At 39.2% G+C, this 19,494-nt stretch overlaps 1 protein-coding gene across 3 annotated transcripts in view; it reads left to right on the forward strand.

The window, feature by feature from the left end:
• Window positions 1-19,494, forward strand: part of Pxn (Peroxidasin) — a 247,354-nt gene that overhangs the window by 126,611 nt on the left and 101,249 nt on the right. For all 3 annotated transcript variants that reach the window (XM_090371255.1, XM_090371256.1, XM_090371257.1), the window contains 2 exons: window positions 11,033-11,150; window positions 18,405-18,574. In XM_090371255.1, the coding sequence (XP_090227381.1) occupies window positions 11,033-11,150; window positions 18,405-18,574 (288 nt within the window). The remainder of the gene's footprint in view (window positions 1-11,032; window positions 11,151-18,404; window positions 18,575-19,494) is intronic.

Below are 19,494 nucleotides of genomic sequence, written 5' to 3' on the forward strand. Positions count from 1 at the left end.
GCAAGAGTGTGGCCCTATCTTTTGAAGCCTTGAAACCTGGCTTTGTCTTTTCCTCTTTGGCAGTGTATGTTCAATCTGGCATTTTTTTCCAATACAAAGCAGTCTCATCAGAGTTAAAAATTTGCTGCATTGAATAGCCACCTTCATCAATAATTTTTTCCAACACATCACAAAATTTATCTGCTGCTGCTGCAGAATCAGCACTGCCAACTTCACCACATACTTTAATGTTTTGGAAACCAGCGTTGATGCTTGAACCTATTGAACCACCCATTGCTTTCCACGAACTTGGCTTGGGGTTCACCATACTTATCCTTAATATCTTCATAAATATTTCTTGCTTTTGCTTGAATGACTATTGGACTCAGGAGCACTCACTTCTGAATCTGATTTTTCATCCATATTATTAATAGCTTTTCCATCTTCGATATAGCATCTGAATGCTGTTTTGTGATCACTGTTGATCATAAATGTGTTGATCCTTTAACGTGTTCTTTTATATGTGCACTGTCCCTTAAAATAGTATTCACTGTTGAAACAGCAAGACCCTAATTCCCTTGCAATAGATTAGCATTAGCATTAGTAGAGGCATTTGATGCAAGAAAGCAAGCTTATGCAGCATCAGCCAAAAAAAAAAAAAAAAACCACTTCCACTTCACCCCTCTGTTCGTTCAAAATACCTGTCCAGCTGAGCCTTAAACTTATTTAGGCTATCAACTTCCACGACAAGGGATGGAAGTCTGTTCCACCAACCAACCACCCGCTGGCTAAAGGCAAATTTCCACACGTCTATCCTACATCTGTCTTTCCTCAATTTGAATTTATGCCCTCTCAGGTGATTATTCTGAGCGAGAGGAAGAATCCCATCAGCATTGAGCATGCTCGAACCATTCAAGGCCTTATACACCTCTATCAGATCACCTTGCTGGTGCCTAGTCTCCAGACACTGTAATTTGCAAAACTTAAGCCTTTCTTCGCAAGAGCACCCCTTTGTTCCATTCACTAATCTTGTTGCCCTTCTCTGTACTCGTTCCAGCAGCTCTACATCCTTCTTAAAATGAGGCCTCCAGACGTGTATACAGTACTCAAGGTGTGGCCTGACCATTGCCTTATACAAGGGAATAATCACCTCCTTATCCCTGCTAGAAAAATTCCTATATATCATTGACAATACACCATGAGCTACTCTTGCAGTCCGTCTGCACTGACAGACTTTGCCCGTCTGCACTGACAGACTAGCTAAAAACAAAAAGAGAGCACCCAGCACCAACCCTTCACCCAAATAACCTTGCTACTCTGCCAACCATTGTATTATCTGCAGACTTAGAGATTAAGTTTGATGCCTACATTAATATTGTTAATAAATATTGAAAAACAGTAATGGCCTAACGCTAAAACTGAACTAAAACTTCACTAATAGCAATTTACCGGTAGGTAAATTGATAGCAATTTACCTACCGGTAAATTGCTATTAGTGAAGTCCTTCAGGTTTAGTGTTAATTAAATTAATCTAAGAACCATGGTGTTCATTTGTAACCACCCTCTGTCTTCTACAGCACTGTACAGCAGAGTACAGTTAATTTCTATGGGTTATAGGGGTTACAGTCCCACATAATGGTTTTTGTGTTTAAAAGGAAGTTTTACTTCCATACACCACTTGGCTGTTCATTCAGACAAAATACATTATTCACAGTTTGGCATATGTTTGTGAACAGAGACCACCTGCTAGTGATGAGAAGCCAGTAATAGCTCTGGCAGTGTCTTTTAGATTTTTAAATGTATAGTTGATTGACCTGTTTGGGTGATGCTATACAGTTTAAAAAAATTAACATTAGCAGAGGCATATGATATATTTGATATCATATATTTGGATTTCAGGAAAGCTTTTGACACTTGCGCACGGAAGACTATTGTACAAATTGGAGCAGAATGGTATTAAGGGTAAGTTGCTACAATGGATAAAAGGATGGTTAAGTGCGAGAAGACAGAGGGTGGTAATCAATGGGTGCTGCTCTTCTTGGACTAATGTTATTAGTGGAGTCCCACAGGGTTCGGTGTTAGGTCCACTGTTGTTTTGTATATTTATCAATGATATTGATGAAGGTATATCAGGCTTAATGTCAAAGTTTGCAGATGATACAAAGGTTGGCAGGGTTGTTAATGACAGTAATGGCAGTGTGCTACTGCAACAGGATCTAGATAATTTGGGCAGATGGGCTAAGAAGTGGCAACTGAAGTTTAGCCTTGACAAATGCAAAGTACTGCATATGGGTAGAAGTAACCCCAGAGAGTACCAACTGTGTGGTACTACACTTAAGGTGGTAGAAAATGAAAAAGACCTGGGAGTAATTGTGCAGGCAGATATGAAGTTTTCTGAGCAATGCAGACAGGCTGCCAGGGCAGGTCATGGGGTTTTGTCAATGATATATAGGAATTTTGCTAGCAGGGAAAAGGAGGTTATTATCCCTCTGTATAAGGCAATGGTCAGGCCACGCCTTGAGTACTGCGTACAGGTCTGGAGGCCTCATTTTAGGAAGGATGTAGATTTACTTGAGCATGTACGGAGAAGGGCAACAAGATTGGTGAGGGGAATGAAGGGATCCTCTTACCAAGAGAGGCTTAAGTTCTGCAAATTGCAGTGGCTGGAGACTAGGCACCTACACGGTGATCTGATTGAGGTATATAAGGCCTGGAATGGGTTGAGCACGCTGAATTCTGATGGGATCCTTCCACTTGTTCAGATTACGAACCTAAGGGAGCATAAATTCAAATTAAGAAAAGACAGATGTAGAATAGATGTGCAGAAATTTGCCTTTAGCCAGTGGGTGGTTAATTGCTGGAACAAACTTCCATCTGTCGTTGTGTGGAAGTTGATAGGTTGAATAAATTTAAGGAGGAACTGGACAGGCATTTGGAGGGAATGGTGTGATTTTTTTTTTTTTTTTTTTGGCTGATGCTGCATAAGCTCATACATTTGCTTTCTTAGCATTAGCATTAGTAGAGGCATTTGATGCAAGAAAGCAAGCTTATGCAGCATCAGCCAAAAAAAAAAAAAAAAAAAAGTAACATAAATAAATCAAAATAACCACTTCCACTTCACCCCTCTGTTCGTTCGAAATACCTGTCCAGCTGAGCCTTAAACTTATTTAGGCTATCAACTTCCACGACAAGGGATGGAAGTCTGTTCCACCCACCAACCACCCGCTGGCTAAAGGCAAATTTCCGCACATCTATCCTACATCTGTCTTTCCTCAATTTGAATTTATGCCCTCTCAGGTGATTTTTCTGAGCTAGAGGAAGAATCCCATCAGCATTGAGCATGCTCAAACCATTCAAGGCTTTGTACACCTCTATCAGATCACCCCGCTGGTGCCTAGTTTCCAGACACTGTAATTTGCAAAACTTAAGCCTTTCTTCGTAAGAGAACCCCTTTGTCCCATTCACCAATCTAGTTGCCCTTCTCTGTACTCGTTCCAGCAGCTCTACATCCTTCCTGAAATGAGGCCTCCAGGCCTGTATACAGTACTCTAGGTGTGGCCTGACCATTGCCTTATACAAGGGAATAATCACCTCCTTATCCCTGCTAGAAAAATTCCTATATATCATTGACAATACACCATGAGCTACTCTTGCAGCTCGTCTGCACTGCTCAGAGAACTTCATATCTGCCTGCACCACCACCCCCAGGTCCCTTTCATTCTCTACCACTGTCAGTGTAGTACCACAGAGTTGATACGTTGCTCTGGGGTTGCTGTTTCCCATATGTAGTACTTTACATTTGTCAATGTTAAACTTCATTTGCCACCTCGAAGCCCATCTGCTCAACCTTTCCAAATCCTGTTGCAGCAGCATAGTGTCAGTAGTGTCCTTGACAACCCTGCCAACCTTCGTATCGTCTGCAAACTTGGACATTAAGCCTGATATACCATCATCAATATCATTTATAAATACAGAAAACAATAAAGGCCCCAATACTGAACCCTGAGGGACTCCACTAATAACATTAGTCCACGATGAGCAGTGTCCATTGATTACCACTCTCTGTCTTCTCCCCCTCAACCACCCCTTTATCCATAGCAGCAACTTGCCTCCAATGCCACACTGCTCCAATTTGTGCAGCAGTCTTCCATGTGCAACAGTATCAAAAGCCTTTCTAAGATCCAAGTATATAATATCAAAGTTATTCCCTGCATCCAGTTCTTTTGTGACTGCATCATAGTATCCAATCAAATTGGTCAGGCAAGACTTCCCCTTAACAAAACCATGCTGTGTCCTAGCTATAACTGAAGTCTTGTCTAGATGATCCTGCAGTGCTTCTTTCACCAGTGCCTCCATTAATTTTCCGGGAACAGAAGTTAAACTCACAGGTCTATAATTACTTGTGTCAGCCTTTGATCCCCCTTTGTGAATTGGGGTCACATTTGCACATCTCCAGTCAATGGGTACCTCGCCTGATTCCAAGGAAGCTCTCATAATTATGGCTAAGGGTTTGCTTACCTCCTTTGCTGCCTCCTTTAATATAACTGGATAGATCCCATCCACCCCAGGTGCCTTTCTTGTGTTTATCTTCAACAATTTCTCCTCCACTTTGCTCTCAGTTATTACAAGATTCTCTAGCTTACTGCTAGAGTTGAATACACCTCTGGCATTCCCCTTGCTGAATAACTCCTCATGTGTGAATGTCGATGCAAAATATTCATTTAGTTTGTTAGCTACCCGAGCAGGGTCATCAACAGTTGACCCATCGATCTCAAGTGGACCAATCTGATTCATCCCCTTCCTTCTAGAGTTTACATAAGTAAAGAACTCTTTGCTGTTTTTCTTCGCATCCCTTGCCAAGGATCTCTCGTAATCTGCCTTCGCCTGCCTAACCTCCTTTGTAACTTGGTTACAGATCAACTTGTATCTATCATAGGCGTCCGTGTCACGTGTTAATTTGTATGTATCCCATGCATTTTTCTTCTCTGCCATATGCCTCATTAGTTCATCTGACAACCATTTAGGCCTAAACCTTGAACAATATTTCTTAGTTGGTATGTAAAGCCTAGTAGCTTCCACGATAAGTTCTTTGAATGCTTCCCATTTTGAATTTGCTGTTGGCAATATCATCAGTTGATCCCACTGTATAGAATTTAAATACTGTCTCAGTCCATTGTAGTCGCCTTTACGAAAGCAATACCCCTTCCCTTTACCCCTAATGGTAGTTACCTCTTTGAGTAACTCCCACTTCAGCACACTGTGATCACTGCCACCAAGTGGTTCATTTATCTGCAGATTCTTAATGCATGAAGAATCACTACTGATAATCAAATCAAGAGTATTACTCCCTCTAGTTGCCTCCCGAACATGCTGATGTAGAAAACAATCATCCAATAAATCCACAAAAGCCTTGCTACTGTGTGAGTGACCAGCCCCCAAATTCCAGTCAATATCTGGGAAATTAAAATCCCCCATTATAAGACTCTCTGATTTACTGGCCCACTCTATTTCTCCGAACAGTTTCTTATTATACTCATCAGAGTCATTAGGCCTATAGCACACTCCTACTCTCAATTTTGATCTCCCAATGCTTATGTCACACCAAACTGACTCGACACTGCACTGTCCAGCGATGTCCATTGGCTTCACTTCCTTGGATTTTATGTGTTTTTTAACTAATAGCATAACCCCTCCTCCCTTCCTATCCTGTCTATCCTTTCTGTAGACATTGTACTCCCCAAATTCCAGTTCTGCATTTCTTATATCTGTGTGACACCACGTCTCTGAAATCCCCACAATATCTGCCTTTGATGTTTTGAGCAATACCTCAAATTCATCAAATTTATTTACTAAACTCCTAGCATTGGTGTACACACAAGTATACATGCACCTGTTCTTTTTCTTAGCTACCCTAACACAACCCATGTGTTTACTTGTACCCCAATGATTCCCAGCAGTCTCTGAAATATCCTGCATCTTATTTTCCAGGCTGCGGCTCATTCCAATAGAAGCAGTGCAAGAATCACTTTCACCTCTGCCAGTGGCTACTGTTAATCTATTAGTCCTTGTATCCCCCCAATCTAGCAGTTTTCCGACCCACCTAACATTGCCTCGATAGCATCAGCAAACATTCTTGCACCCTTTCTATTTAAGTGTATCCCATCCCTGTAGAAGCAGTCTCTCCTGTTAACAAGTACAGACCAGGCTGAAAAAAATTCTACCCCTTGAGCCCTGCACAATCTTTCCAGGGCCGAATTGATTGACAGGGCTCTCATCATATACTCCCTCCTATCGTGTCTGGGCAGAATTGCAGACACTTTCAATTTCAACCCTAATTCACGGCTTTTTTTCATCAGTGACCTGTACTTGTCAAGTAATTCCGCCGGTCTCCTACTCTTAATGTCATTAGTGCCAACGTGTACAACTATATCACCTTTTGTGCCCTTAAAAGATGATATCCGCTCTACAACGTCATCAACTTTTGCCCCTGGCAGACATACCCTGGTCCTATTCCACCTATCCTTTTTACAAAGCATGTTTCCCGTTTCCCTGACAATAGGGTCACCAACACATGCCACTACTACTACTACAAGAAGTAGTAGTAGTGGCATGTATCACATGCCACTACTACTACTACAAGAAAGCAAGCTTATGCAGCAACAGCCAAAAAAAAAGCTTTCCCATTCATCAGATCCAGTCACTCCAAATGTTTGTCTAGTTCAGGCTTAAATTTATTTAAGCTGTCAACTTCCACAATAATATTATTATTATTATTATTATTATTATTATCCATATGATGCAAGGAAGCCTGAGGCTTATGCTGCACCAGGAAAAAAAAAAGTTCCCGAGTAGCCCTGAGAGAGAGAGAGAGAGTCAAAAGTAGAAGGGAATCACCAAGAAAGGGAAGAATGAAGATATCCAGCTCAGGGCCCTGGGTGTGCCAAGCCCATACTCACCAGATGTGAGCCCCCGGGGTTAAATATAGAAGTCTGTTCCAGCAATCAACTACCCGCTGGCTAAAGGCAAACTTCCACACATCTGTTCTACAACTGCCTTTCCTCAATTTGAATCTATGCCCCCTCAGGTTCTTAATCTGAGCAAGCGGAAGTATTCTGTCAGCATTTAGCCTGCTGAAACCAATCAATACCTTATACACTTCGATCAGATCACCTCACAGGTGCCTAGTCTTTAGATGCTGCAACTTGCAGAACTTAAGCTTTTCTTGGTAAGTGCACCCCTTTGTTCCTCTCGCCAATCTTGTTGCCCTTCTCTGTACTCGTTCTAGCAACTTTACATCCTTCCTAAAATGAGGCCTCCAGACCTGTACACAGTACTCAAGGTGTGGCCTGACCATTGCCAAATTTCTACCCGTAGCAGTTTGATAATTTTATGGAAGATTCAGTTAGCAAAGCCTACACTTTTTATTCTTTGCCTGATAGGGCTACAAATGATTTTTGTTGAAGCTCTGTCATGTAAGACTGGGACACCCCAGTATATGGTGACATATTGTTGTGTTTATATATCTGCTGATAACTTGTTGAAATTAAACATAATAAAGTCACCTAGGGTGGATGGGATTTATACAGTTATATTAAAGGAGACAGCAAAGGAAGTAAGCAAACCCTTAGCAATAATTATGAGCATATCCTTGGACTCAGGGGAGGTCCCCACTGACTCGAGATGAGCACATGTACCCCCAATTCAAAGTGTGACATGAGTAATTACAGACCTGTTAGTTTAACTTTTCCTCCAGGAAAATAATGGACTCACTGGTTAAAGAAGCTTTGCAGGATCATCTTGACAAGACTACAATAATAATTCAGACACAGCATGAGTTTGTTAAGGGGAAGTCTTGTCTAATCAACTTGATTGGATACTATGATGTGGTCACAAAGGAACTGGATGCAAAATATAATTTTGATATCATATACTTGGATTTCAGGAAAGCTTTTGAATGAAAGCTTTTGAATACAACTCATTTGGTACTGTACAAATTGGAGCAGTATGGCATTAAGGGCAAGTTGCTACAATGGATAAAAGGATGGTTGCATGGGAGAAAACAGAGTGGTAATCAATAGACACTGCTCTTCGTGGATTAGTGGAGTCCCACAGGGTTCAGTGTTGGGTCCATTGTTTTGTGTATTTATCAGTGATATTGATGAAGGTATATCAGGCTTAATGTCGAAGTTTGCAGATGATAAAGAGGTTGGCAGGGTTGGTCTACAGTAATGTTGATTAAATGACAGTATGCTACTGCAACAGGATCTCAAAGTTGAGCAGATGGGTTGAGAGGTGAAAACTGAAGTTTAACATTCACAGATGTGAAGTACAGCATGTGGGTAACAGTAACCCCAGAGTAATGTATCAACTGTGTGGTACTGCATTCAGGGTAGTGAAGAATGAAAAAGATCTGTGGGTAATTGCGCAGTTATATATGAGGTTTTCTGAGAAGTGCAGACAGGCTGCCAAAGCAGGTCATGAGATCTTTTCAGTGAAATACAAGAATTTTGCCAGCAGGATTAAGGAATTGGTGATTATCCCTTTGTATAAGGCAATGGTCAGGCCACACCTTGAGTATTCTATACAGGTCTGGAAACCTCATTTTAGGAAGGACGTAGAGATGCTGGAACGAGTACAGAGAAGGGCAACGAAATTGGCGAATGGAACAAAGGGATGCTCTTACCAAGAAAGGCTTAAGTTCTGCAAATTGCAGCATCTGGAGACTAGGCATCTGCAAGGTGATCTGATTGAGTTGTATAAGGCTTTGAATGGTTTGAGCAGGCTCAATGGTGATGAGATTCTTCCTCTTGCTCAGATTACGAAACGGAGTGGGCAGAAACTTAAATTGAGGGAGGATAGTTGTAGAATAGATATGCGGAAATTTGCCTTTAACCAGCGGGTAGTTGATTTCTAGAACAAACTTCCATTTGTTATTGTGAAAGTTGATAGCTTAAATAAATTCAGGGAAGACCTGGGCAAACTTTTGGATCAAATGGATGGGTGAAATGGGAAGTGCGTTTTTTTTTTTTTTTTTTTGGCTGATGCTGTATAAGCTTGCTTTCTTGCATCATATGGCTCTGTCAATGCTAGTGCTAATATTGGTATGTGCTCATATTTACACCATTGAGTACTGTTTAAGATTGTCTCTGTTACTTAATCTATCCAGATGGTCATGACTGATAGTTCCTCCTCTCTTTTAGTTGACATTGCACAATATGAAATGTATACAGGCTACTTATATTGATTAGAATACTGCCACACAGCCTCTGCATCATTGCCATGCCATCAAGAATTGGATGCATATTAGCACTCTGAATGTGTATGAACTCATCTTATGTGCTTTGAGGTTTACTGTATAAAGAAGAGAAACTAATCATTAATAAAGGGGATGGAAGGATGAAAGTAAATTGCCTCTGCATTTTGATTGTAATTTGACCTCTAATGCTATCACCATTATAATATACGTACAAATCATACAGGGAGAGCTTTCAAGGTTATTGGAATATATACAGTGGATTCCAGTTATTTGGGCCACCGGTTAATCGAGGCAGCCATTTATTTGGGACAAATCTTAAAGAACAGAACCCAATCGAGAAAATAGCCAGTTTACTTTGCTTAATTGGGACAACATGCCATTTAATCGGGGCAGGAGACCGCAGCACTGGAGATTACCCTACGATTGTCTCCAACTGTACCTCGTGGTGTGGTCAGATTTCTGGAGGTCACAACCATAAAACAATTAGCAGTCACCTGTTTATTGGGCTTTTCTGTTAGTGCAACCTATCATAAACAGGTAGTAAACTCTATCTTATTGAATTTGCGATAATACCAACAGCTGGAATTCTGTGGGTTATTATAGTGAAATGTGTTCACACTTCCATAATCTTCAATCATATAAAAAAATTAATTTTCAAAATATTCTCTTCATTCCTGTTTTTAAAGCTTCATAACTTGTTACTCCATATTGCAAATAACACAATAACACGTATTGTGTTATTTGCAATTCGGGCTAGCTGGGTGGGTAAAGTGCCTGCCTGGTCGTGGGTTTGAATCCCGCCTCGGGCTTGGATAAAAGTACCGTAAAAACCTTGGGAGGTGCATTATAGCCACAGAAGCCGATGCACCAACAACTACCCAAAAAAAAAAAAAAAAAACCTTGCAATTCGTGTGTGCCGTGTTCTTTGTTATTGATTGCTTATCTTTTTACTGTTTTAAATTTTAACTCCCACCCACATATGTCAGTGAACAGAAATGTCAACTAGTTAGTATGTACATATTACAGTACATATTAATTATTCCGATTATCACATATATTCTTCCGATTTTCACGTATCATTTAATTTGTTTTAATTGATAAGGTAATAAAGGGTAAATTTGTGCCTAATATATCTTTACTTTTATAGCCTGTGGATAATATTCCTCCTATTTTTACTAATTAGAATCGCTGTTTAATTGAATTTAATTCAATTCACAAACGTGATCACAATTGACCGCCACTTACTATACATCGTATAATGAATGGTACTTTACTATGGTGAGTCCATCATAACGTGATTTGATTGTACAGTGAACAAATTGTAAAGCAGGGGTCCACTGTATTTTTAACCATTTACGTGAAACTTTGCATAATTGGGGCTGCTGCTTAATTGAGTCAAAATGCACTAGTCCCGATGTGTCCCAAATAACCGGAATCAACTCTAATATGCTTTTAATGACATTTAAAAATGTCAGTTCAATTGCGAATACTGTACAGTTTTTGATCACAGTTTGAACCATATTGTGCTTTGGTGATGTAGATAGTCTTTGTACAATATTCTCAACATTTCAGGCTGTCTTTAGGTTTATCTTTAACTGAGGTTTGGAAATTATTTTTTTTTTAACTTTCTATTAGGGTGGAGGATTATATTGTGAAATAGGTCTGCCTCCATGTTGAAAAATTTTACTCCATTTTTCTGAAAAATAGCAAATTAGAGCAGTATAGTAATAATATAGAAATTTCTAATTATTTGGTAACTTTTTTATTTTTTTCTTTATTTTTCTGTGAAACATGTAGAGAGGCCACTATTAACTGAAGAGCCAAATGATGTAGTTGTATCTTTTGGTGGAACTGCCTATTTTACATGTAAAGCTGAAGGTGATCCTGAGCCAGACATTGTATGGTTGCACAACAAGTAAGTTATTTATTGAAATGGCTTAACCTTTAAATATAAATGAAAGCAAGTTTCAGATTTTTGGGCATTACTTGAAGGAAGAACAGATTGCCACCAGATGTTGGTCCCTGGAAAGGTTTAGGCTCACCACCCACCCTTCAATTAAAACAGTTCTACAAATTTGGGATAGCCACTGCTGTCAATTTCAAGTTGACAATTTAACCATTCTCCTTGTGCACGCGACCCTTCGTCTTATAAAGAACTGCTTTACAAATTGAACCTCATAGCTACTGAATGCAATACAGTATATGAGTTTTTAAAATCTGAGGTTTTTTTTTTTTTTTTTTTTTTTTGGTAATCCTGTTGTGAAATTATCAAAGATGATGCCACTAAACCAGTTACACATTTCACATTCTCTAGATATTTGCATTCATGTGCTTAGTGGGAATTAAACAGGTGAGATTCATTTCATTAAGTTTTAAATTTAAAAGTAACTCATACATGTTTATCAGATGCAAACTACTTCTGGGCTGCCAAGATATTTTCATTTGTGACCTTATAAGCTTAGACTGTAGAATAAAGATATGCCTGGCCAAGGCCTTGTACTTCAAATTTGTTGATGTTCAAAATTCTCTATGCCTTATTTTCTTTATTTTTTTCTTAGGGACCTGATGGCATTGAATCAGCTCTTTATAATATGTCATCTGATACTGAATAGAATTCTATTAAATTGATGCAGATTCTGAATCTCATCCAAATGCATTTGTTGGTGTTAGAATGCTAAAAACAGCAGATTCCGGTGTTATTTGGAATGATGATTCTTCACAGATGAAATCCCTTCCATTTACTAAAAAGCAGTGCCCACTTGTTCTGGTGTCCCAGAGAAGCACCCCACAGAAGTGCCCCAAGGCACATAGCAATAGTAATGGAGACGTGATGCAAAAAAGCAAGCATTATGAGCTTATGTAGCATCAGCCAAAAAAAAAAAAAAAAAAACAATTTTATATATCCATTCCCTCTGAAAGTTTGTCCAGTTTGCCCTTGAATTTATTTAAGCTATCAACTTCCACAACAACAGATGGAAGTTTGTTCCAGCAATTAACCACCCTCTGGTTAATTGCTAAAACATAAAGGACTCTCCATAATTGATGCCGCCAACTCTGACCAACTCTTTTATAACTTTATAAAAATAAATAAGTAAAATCGACTGTATAGATTAAAATCATTAACCCCATACTACTATAAAACTGAAGCTTTCAGCAGCATCTGCTGCCTTCCTCAACATAAGTAGTGCTGCATCAACAATTCATTATAAAGCATTATAAAGCCTTCCCAGCAGACCCAGGGTGTACTATGGTACCTGCACATTCTCCATTTCCCATATGTTAGCACCGGAAGTGGCACAGGGTTGTACGACCTTAAAACATTCATCCCTATCCAGGATAACATTACATTAATCTTACAACCCTTATCCCTATTCAAGCTAAGATCACCCAAGGAACAAATCCTTAGGCTCTCCAGCAAGTTCCAGAAACCCTCTACCTTATCTGTAATTACAGCTCCTTTGGTTGTTATACCATGCCCGGTTTCCCAGGCATGTTCCGCCACCGCCGACCCCAAGACATTAGCCAATCTAAGTGCCCTACTATACTTCCCCAGTCTATTGTGTAATCTGCGCTTAGTCTCACCCACATAACATCCCCCACAATCCAGGCACTGAATTTTATAGACAACCCCACTGTTGTCAACTCCCACAACAGGATCTTTAACCGCCGCCATCACTGTGCGCAGCTTCCGACCTGGAAGCTGCACACAACGTAATTGGTACGACCGTAAAATGCAGGCTATTGGCTGCAACACGCCCGGATAGTAACTCAGGGAATGTACATGGTGGAGCCAGGTAACCCCTCCTCCCTCCGAGTACCATGTCCACAACAACCTTCAATCACATTCCAGGGGTATCCACATCTCATGACCGCATTTTACAGTCGTACCAATTACGTTGTGTGCCACTTCTGTGTTGGAAGCTGGGCACAGTGATGGCAGCGGTTAAAGATCCTGCTGTGGGAGCTGACAACAGTGGGGTTGTCTATAAAAATCAGTACCTGGATTGTGGGAGATGTTACGTGGGTGAGACTAAGTGCAGATTATGCAGTAGACTGGAAGAGCATAGTAGGGCACTTAGATTGGCTAATGTCTTGGGGTTGGCCATGGCGGAACATGCTTGAGAAACCGGGCATAGTATAACAACCGAAGGAGCTGTAATTACAGATAAGGTAGAGGGTTTCTAGAACCGGAAGTGGCTGGAGAGCCTAAGTATTTGTTCCTTGGGTGATCTTAGTTTGAATAGGGATAAGGGTTGTAGGATTAATGTAATGTTTGAGACCGTTATCCTGGACAGGGATGAACATTTTAAGGTCGTACAGCCCCGTGCCCCTTCCATTGCTAACATATGGGAAACGGAGAATGCACAGATACCATAGTACATCCTGGGTCTGCTGGGAAGGCTTAGTGCTTTATAATGAATTGTTGATGCAGCACTACTTATGTTGAGGAAAGCAGTAGATGCTGCTGAAAGCTTCAGTTTTATAGTAGTACGGGGTTAATGATTTTAATCTATACAGTCGATTTTACTTATTTATTTTATTTTATTTCATTTATTTTTATAAAGTTATAATTGTTCAGAGTTGGCAGCATCAATTATGGATAGATTTCCTGACCACAGAGGCCTTTTTAGTGAAATAAAGGACCATCGCAAATATGTTAACCTGTTGAAGAGACCATGTTTAAAAGTATTAGAATACCAAGGCAGCTTATTGCTAAGCATATTTGTTCTACTGTCTGAATTCAGACCATTGTATTATCTATGCAATTTAAATCCTGTTGGAGGCAAAAACAAATTAAAGGGCAAGATAATCCTGCAAGCATGTTATAAAAACAAATATCTTTTTTGCATATATTCTTAATAAAGACAAATGCAATTGTTAATATTGAGTGCCAGATTTTAAAGAACTCTGGATTGTAAATTTTAAAAAAATTCACAATCCAGTAGGATAGGTAATGACACTGATTATTTATTAAATAGATTGTTTTATTAATTACATTATTTGGTAATATAATTTATGTAATTGCATGGTATCAGATTATTAATCTAATATACTTCGCAATTACTTAGTATTATATTAGGCACACACCAGCCAGAAAAATACAGACCTTCATTCAGTATCAAATTGGACTGCCTTTTTTTTCCAAATAACAAGAGTGCAGCGTGGTGCATTGGATTCTGTAAGATGTTTTAGTATGTTTTGGTGATATTGTAACCATTCTTCTAGCAAAATATCACGTAGCTACAACAAAGTTGAAGAAAGAGTTGGGAAGATAGTGGAAATCTGTGTCGTGTTCTCCAAACCATTGTTGCACAACTGTGGCATGATGCTCTGTTACATTTTCATCTATAAAGTAGCTGTCACCTTTGGGATAAAAGTGCAACATTTGCAGTGAAGTAGATCTGATACAAAATCTGGCTTCCTGGATGACATTTAACCTTCCACCGGTATCAACAGACCAAGCCCAAGCCAACAAAATATTCTCTATACCATGATACCATCTCCAGATGCTTTGGTTATCTTAATAAGGCAAGCAAATCCATTGCTTTGTTAGGTTCTCACCACTGTCTGCCTACCATCAGAGCATTGTGATTCATCTGACCACATGACTTTCTTCCATTGTTCAACTGATCAATTATGACGTTCTCAATACTACTGCAAGTGGGTTTTTTTGTTTTTCTCTGAAACAAGTGGTGTCCAAACAGGCAACTGCCAATACCAAATATTTTCAATTCCCTGCACATGATACAGGTTGAAATAGGGCAGTTCTGGGCCTCGTTGAATTCGGATGCTATTTGCTGGATCCTATTTTTCTGTACAGTTCTCCTTAGAGTATAATGCCTTCACTCTTGAAGTATTATTTTTCTGACACATTTACGCCTTTGGAAGAACCGCTTGCTTTTCAATCATTAAAACCTTTGAGATGGATGTTTTTGAGAAATCAGTTATGTCTTTCATTTCTTGAACCATGGCTCCTGCTAAATGTGCACCTATGACAAGACCTTTTTCAGAGTCTGACAGATCATGCATTTTTTCCCCATTCTGGATTCAGATTACTGCAGTCAAATAGCCTGTGCAGTCTTTATACTCAACAAGGCAATGTGTAATCACCTCACATCACAGGTTTCTTAGCATTTATTTCCATTTATTTGCATGTCTGTGATTGTCTTAATACAAAGGTTCGTATTTTTTTGGCCAATGTGTTTGTATTACTTTAGTCTTTTCGGTGTGTGAAGGCATTGACCAAACTGGTTGCCATGAGGTTGGTTAGGTTCAGTGTAAATTTTAGTACTTTTTGATCACTTATTTTAAATTTTTGATTTTGTTATAGATTTTATCTTTCCAATTACATGGTATATTTATTTTTTAATAAGATGTGTATTAAAGGAATTGTACTGAAATTTAAATTCTTGCATCAGCTTGGACCTTTGTCTGCTGACATCACAGGATCAACATTTTCTTGTTTTATAGCAGCTGATATTATAACAGCACTCAGTTAACAATGGGACGTGTATTCTTATGGCAATAGACACAAGCATTAATTGTGTACTCAATTCTAAACTGATTCTTGTACATAGGGGGGGGGGGTTCAAAAAAGATTTGTATTCACCCAGAAGTAGTTGCAATAGAAAGCTGAATTTTTTTTTTTTTTTTGTTTGATACTTTGACATCTCTATAGTGGCCTCAGAAATATTGGTTTCAATCTAACAGTTCAGTTTTTTCTTTGCAGCATTGAATGAAGTGAAGTGTTACGATACTACATGGCGTTATGGCATTCTTCGTGACCTCCATAATCATGGTCTACGAGGCAATCTGCCTATATTTATTAGGAACTTCCTCAAGAGCTAATCTTCCCAGGTCCGATATCCCAGACAAGCCCGAATTTTCTTTTTAACCCTGGGGGGCTCACATCTGGTGAGTATGGGCTTGGCAAACCCAGGGTCCTGAGCTGGATATCATCATTCTTCTCTTTCTTGGTGGTTCCTTTCTACTTCTCTCTCTCTCTCTCTCTCTCTCTCTCAGGGTAACTCCGGAATTTTTTTTTTTTTTTTGTCTGGTGCAGCATAAGCCTCAGGCTTCCTTGTACCATGTGGCTAATAATAATAATAATAAAGTGGAATACAGATCAGTGATTCGGTTCCTCTTTCTCCAAGGGAAAAAAATTCAAAAAAATCCACAAAGAAATTATTGCTGTTTATGGAGAAGACTGTCCAGGTTACAGTGTTGTTGCACATTGGCATAAATAATTCAAATGTAGAAGAACCTCAGTGCATGATGAAGAAATCCCAGAACACCCAGCAAATGCTGTAACAGAAGAGTGTTGCAAAAATTGTAGCATTAATCTTGGAAGATTGCCATATTAGCAAAGAACTAGCTGGAGAGCCAAAACTTATTGTAGAGTCTGTGGAGAACATCATCTATCAACAGTTTCATAAGAGTCAAGTGTCTGTTAGATGGGTTCCCAGACTACTGTCCGCTTACCAGAAGAAGGAAAAGACAATGTGCCCATGAAATGTTGTCAGTGTGCCAAGGTAAAGCAAAATGAGTTTTTTCCCCACAACTAATCACCATGGATGAAACTTGGATCCATCACTATGATCCCCAAACTAAAGGAATGTCAAAACAGTGGAAGCATGCAGAATCATCACCCTCCCCCAAAAAAGGCAAAGGTGCAATGCAGTCAGTTAGTAGTAGTGGCATGTGATGCAAGAAAGCAAGTGTATGAGCTTATGCAGCATCAGCCAAAAAAAAAAAAAAAAAAAATCGCACCATTCCCTGCAAATGCCTGTCCAGTTCCTCCTTAAATTTATTCAACCTATCAACTTCCACAACGACAGATGGAAGTTTGTTCCAGCAATTAACCACCCACTGGCTAAAGGCAAATTTCCGCACATCTATTCTACATCTGTCTTTTCTTAATTTGAATTTATGCTCCCTTAGGTTCGTAATCTGAACAAGTGGAAGGATCCCATCAGAATTCAGCGTGCTCAACCCATTCCAGGCCTTATATACCTCAATCAGATCACCGCGCAGGTGCCTAGTCTCCAGCCACTGCAATTTGCAGAACTTAAGCCTCTCTTGGTAAGAGGATCCCTTCATTCCCCTCACCAATCTTGTTGCCCTTCTCCGTACACGCTAAAGCAAATCTACATCCTTCCTAAAATGAGGCCTCCAGACCTGTACGCAGTACTCAAGGTGTGGCCTGACCATTGCCTTATACAGAGGGACAATCACCTCCTTTTTCCTGCTAGCAAAATTCCTATATATCATTGACAAAACCCCATGACCTGCCCTGGCAGCCTGTCTGCATTGCTCAGAAAACTTCATATCTGATTGCACACTTACTTCCAGGTCTTTTTCTTTTTCTACCACCTTAGGTGTAGTACCACACAGTTGGTGTGTTTCTCTGGGGTTACTTGTACCCATATGCAGTACTTTGCATTTGTCAAGGTTAAACTTCAGTTGCCACTTCTTAGCCCATCTGCCCAAATTATCTAGATCCTGTTGCAGTAGCACACTGCCATTACTGTCATTAACAACCCTGCCCACCTTTGTATCATCTGCAAAATTCGACACTAAGCCTGATATACCTTCATCAATATCATTGATAAATATACAAAACAACAGAGGACCCAACACTGAACCCTGTGGGATTCCACTAATAACATTAGTCCACAAAGAGCAGCACCCATTAATTACCACCATCTGTCTTCTCCCACTCAACCATCCTTTTATCCATTGTAGCAACTTACTCTTAATACCATTCTGCTCCAATTTGTACAGTAGTCTTCCATGCGCAACAGTGTCAAAAGCTTTCCTGAAATCCAAATATATGATATCAAAATTATTTTTTGCATCCAGTTCCTTTGTAACCACATCATAATATCCTATCAGATCTATACTGTAAGAACAAAGAGATTGAAGTGTGCCTACGAATACAAAGTGAAATATCAAAATTCTGTTATTTGTTTGTTGTTTTATACTGCATTATATTTCATATTAGCAAAATAATTATAAGAACTAATTATAATTGTTTATCATTTGTAGTTTAGCCTTGGAACTTGATGTGCTTGATGAGTGTGTTTATATAAATTTGTTTCTTTATAATAAAAAAAAATTTGTAAAAATTTTTACAACTTTGAAAGTAGATATTCCACTCCATTTTTAGTAACGAAATAACTCCAGAAGAAGCAAGCAGATATAGTGTTTTAAGTGATGGAACATTGATGATAACAGAAGCTCAGGATCTGGACGAGGGTGTTTATGAATGCATGGCCAAAAACCTTGCTGGTGAAGTAAAATCAAGAGCAGCAAAAATGCGTTATTCAGCAAATCAAGGTAAAAAAAAATTATGAATGGATTAAATACTAAGTTAACGTGTGTGTGTGTGTGTGTGTGTGTGTGTGTGTGTGTGTGTGTGTGTGTGTGTGTGTGTGTGTGTGTGTGTGTGTGTGTGTGTGTGTGTGTACGCACACATATGTATGTAAAATTGTACACATACAAATTGTACAAATTGGTTTCTTGAAATTATATGCTGAGTATATTTTACTGGCTTTCTTTGTATTCACTTCTTACTTGGCTTCTCATTCTGCTGACATTCTCAATTTACGTATTGTGTTTGCCTTATATGAGCATATGCTGATATACAGAATAAGTGAGATTTAGCTTAATATATTTTTGATGCCTTATGACTTTTTATTATGTTTGCATAGGAAACATTTGTATTGGAAGGAGAAGATTAGCACAAACTTGCAAGGGAAGCAACATTTCAACATTTATGATTTCTGGCATTAATGCTGCACACATCCAATACGGAGGATGTGGAAAGGTCAGGGAATGACCACCGCATAACCCAGAGCAATATGGCCTTAGTTGCTAATGCTCCTAAAAACCAAATAACAAACAAACAAACAAGCTGCACACATCCCCATGCTAATCAGCCTCTTTCCAGACACTATAACTTCAGGTGTAATTCTCTTGATCACTGCAGCAATTCTTCTTTTCAAGTCATCACCAGTTTGCAAGTGGGATGGATTTGTACATCTGGTTCTTAACGTAGTAGTAATAGTAGTAGATGTGTGATGCAAGAAAGCAAGCGTATGAGTTTGTTGCATCAGTAAAAAAAAAAAAAAAAATTTTTATCACAACCATTCCTCTACAAGTTTGTCCAGTTCCTCCTTGAATTTATTTAATCTATCAACTTCCACAATGACAGATGGAAGTTTGTTCCATCAATTAACCACCCGCTGACTAAAGGC

This window comes from Mastigoproctus giganteus, chromosome 4 (genome assembly GCF_048544385.1).
Source record: "Mastigoproctus giganteus isolate SK-2022 chromosome 4, ASM4854438v1, whole genome shotgun sequence".
NCBI classification, from domain to species: domain Eukaryota; kingdom Metazoa; phylum Arthropoda; class Arachnida; order Uropygi; family Thelyphonidae; genus Mastigoproctus; species Mastigoproctus giganteus.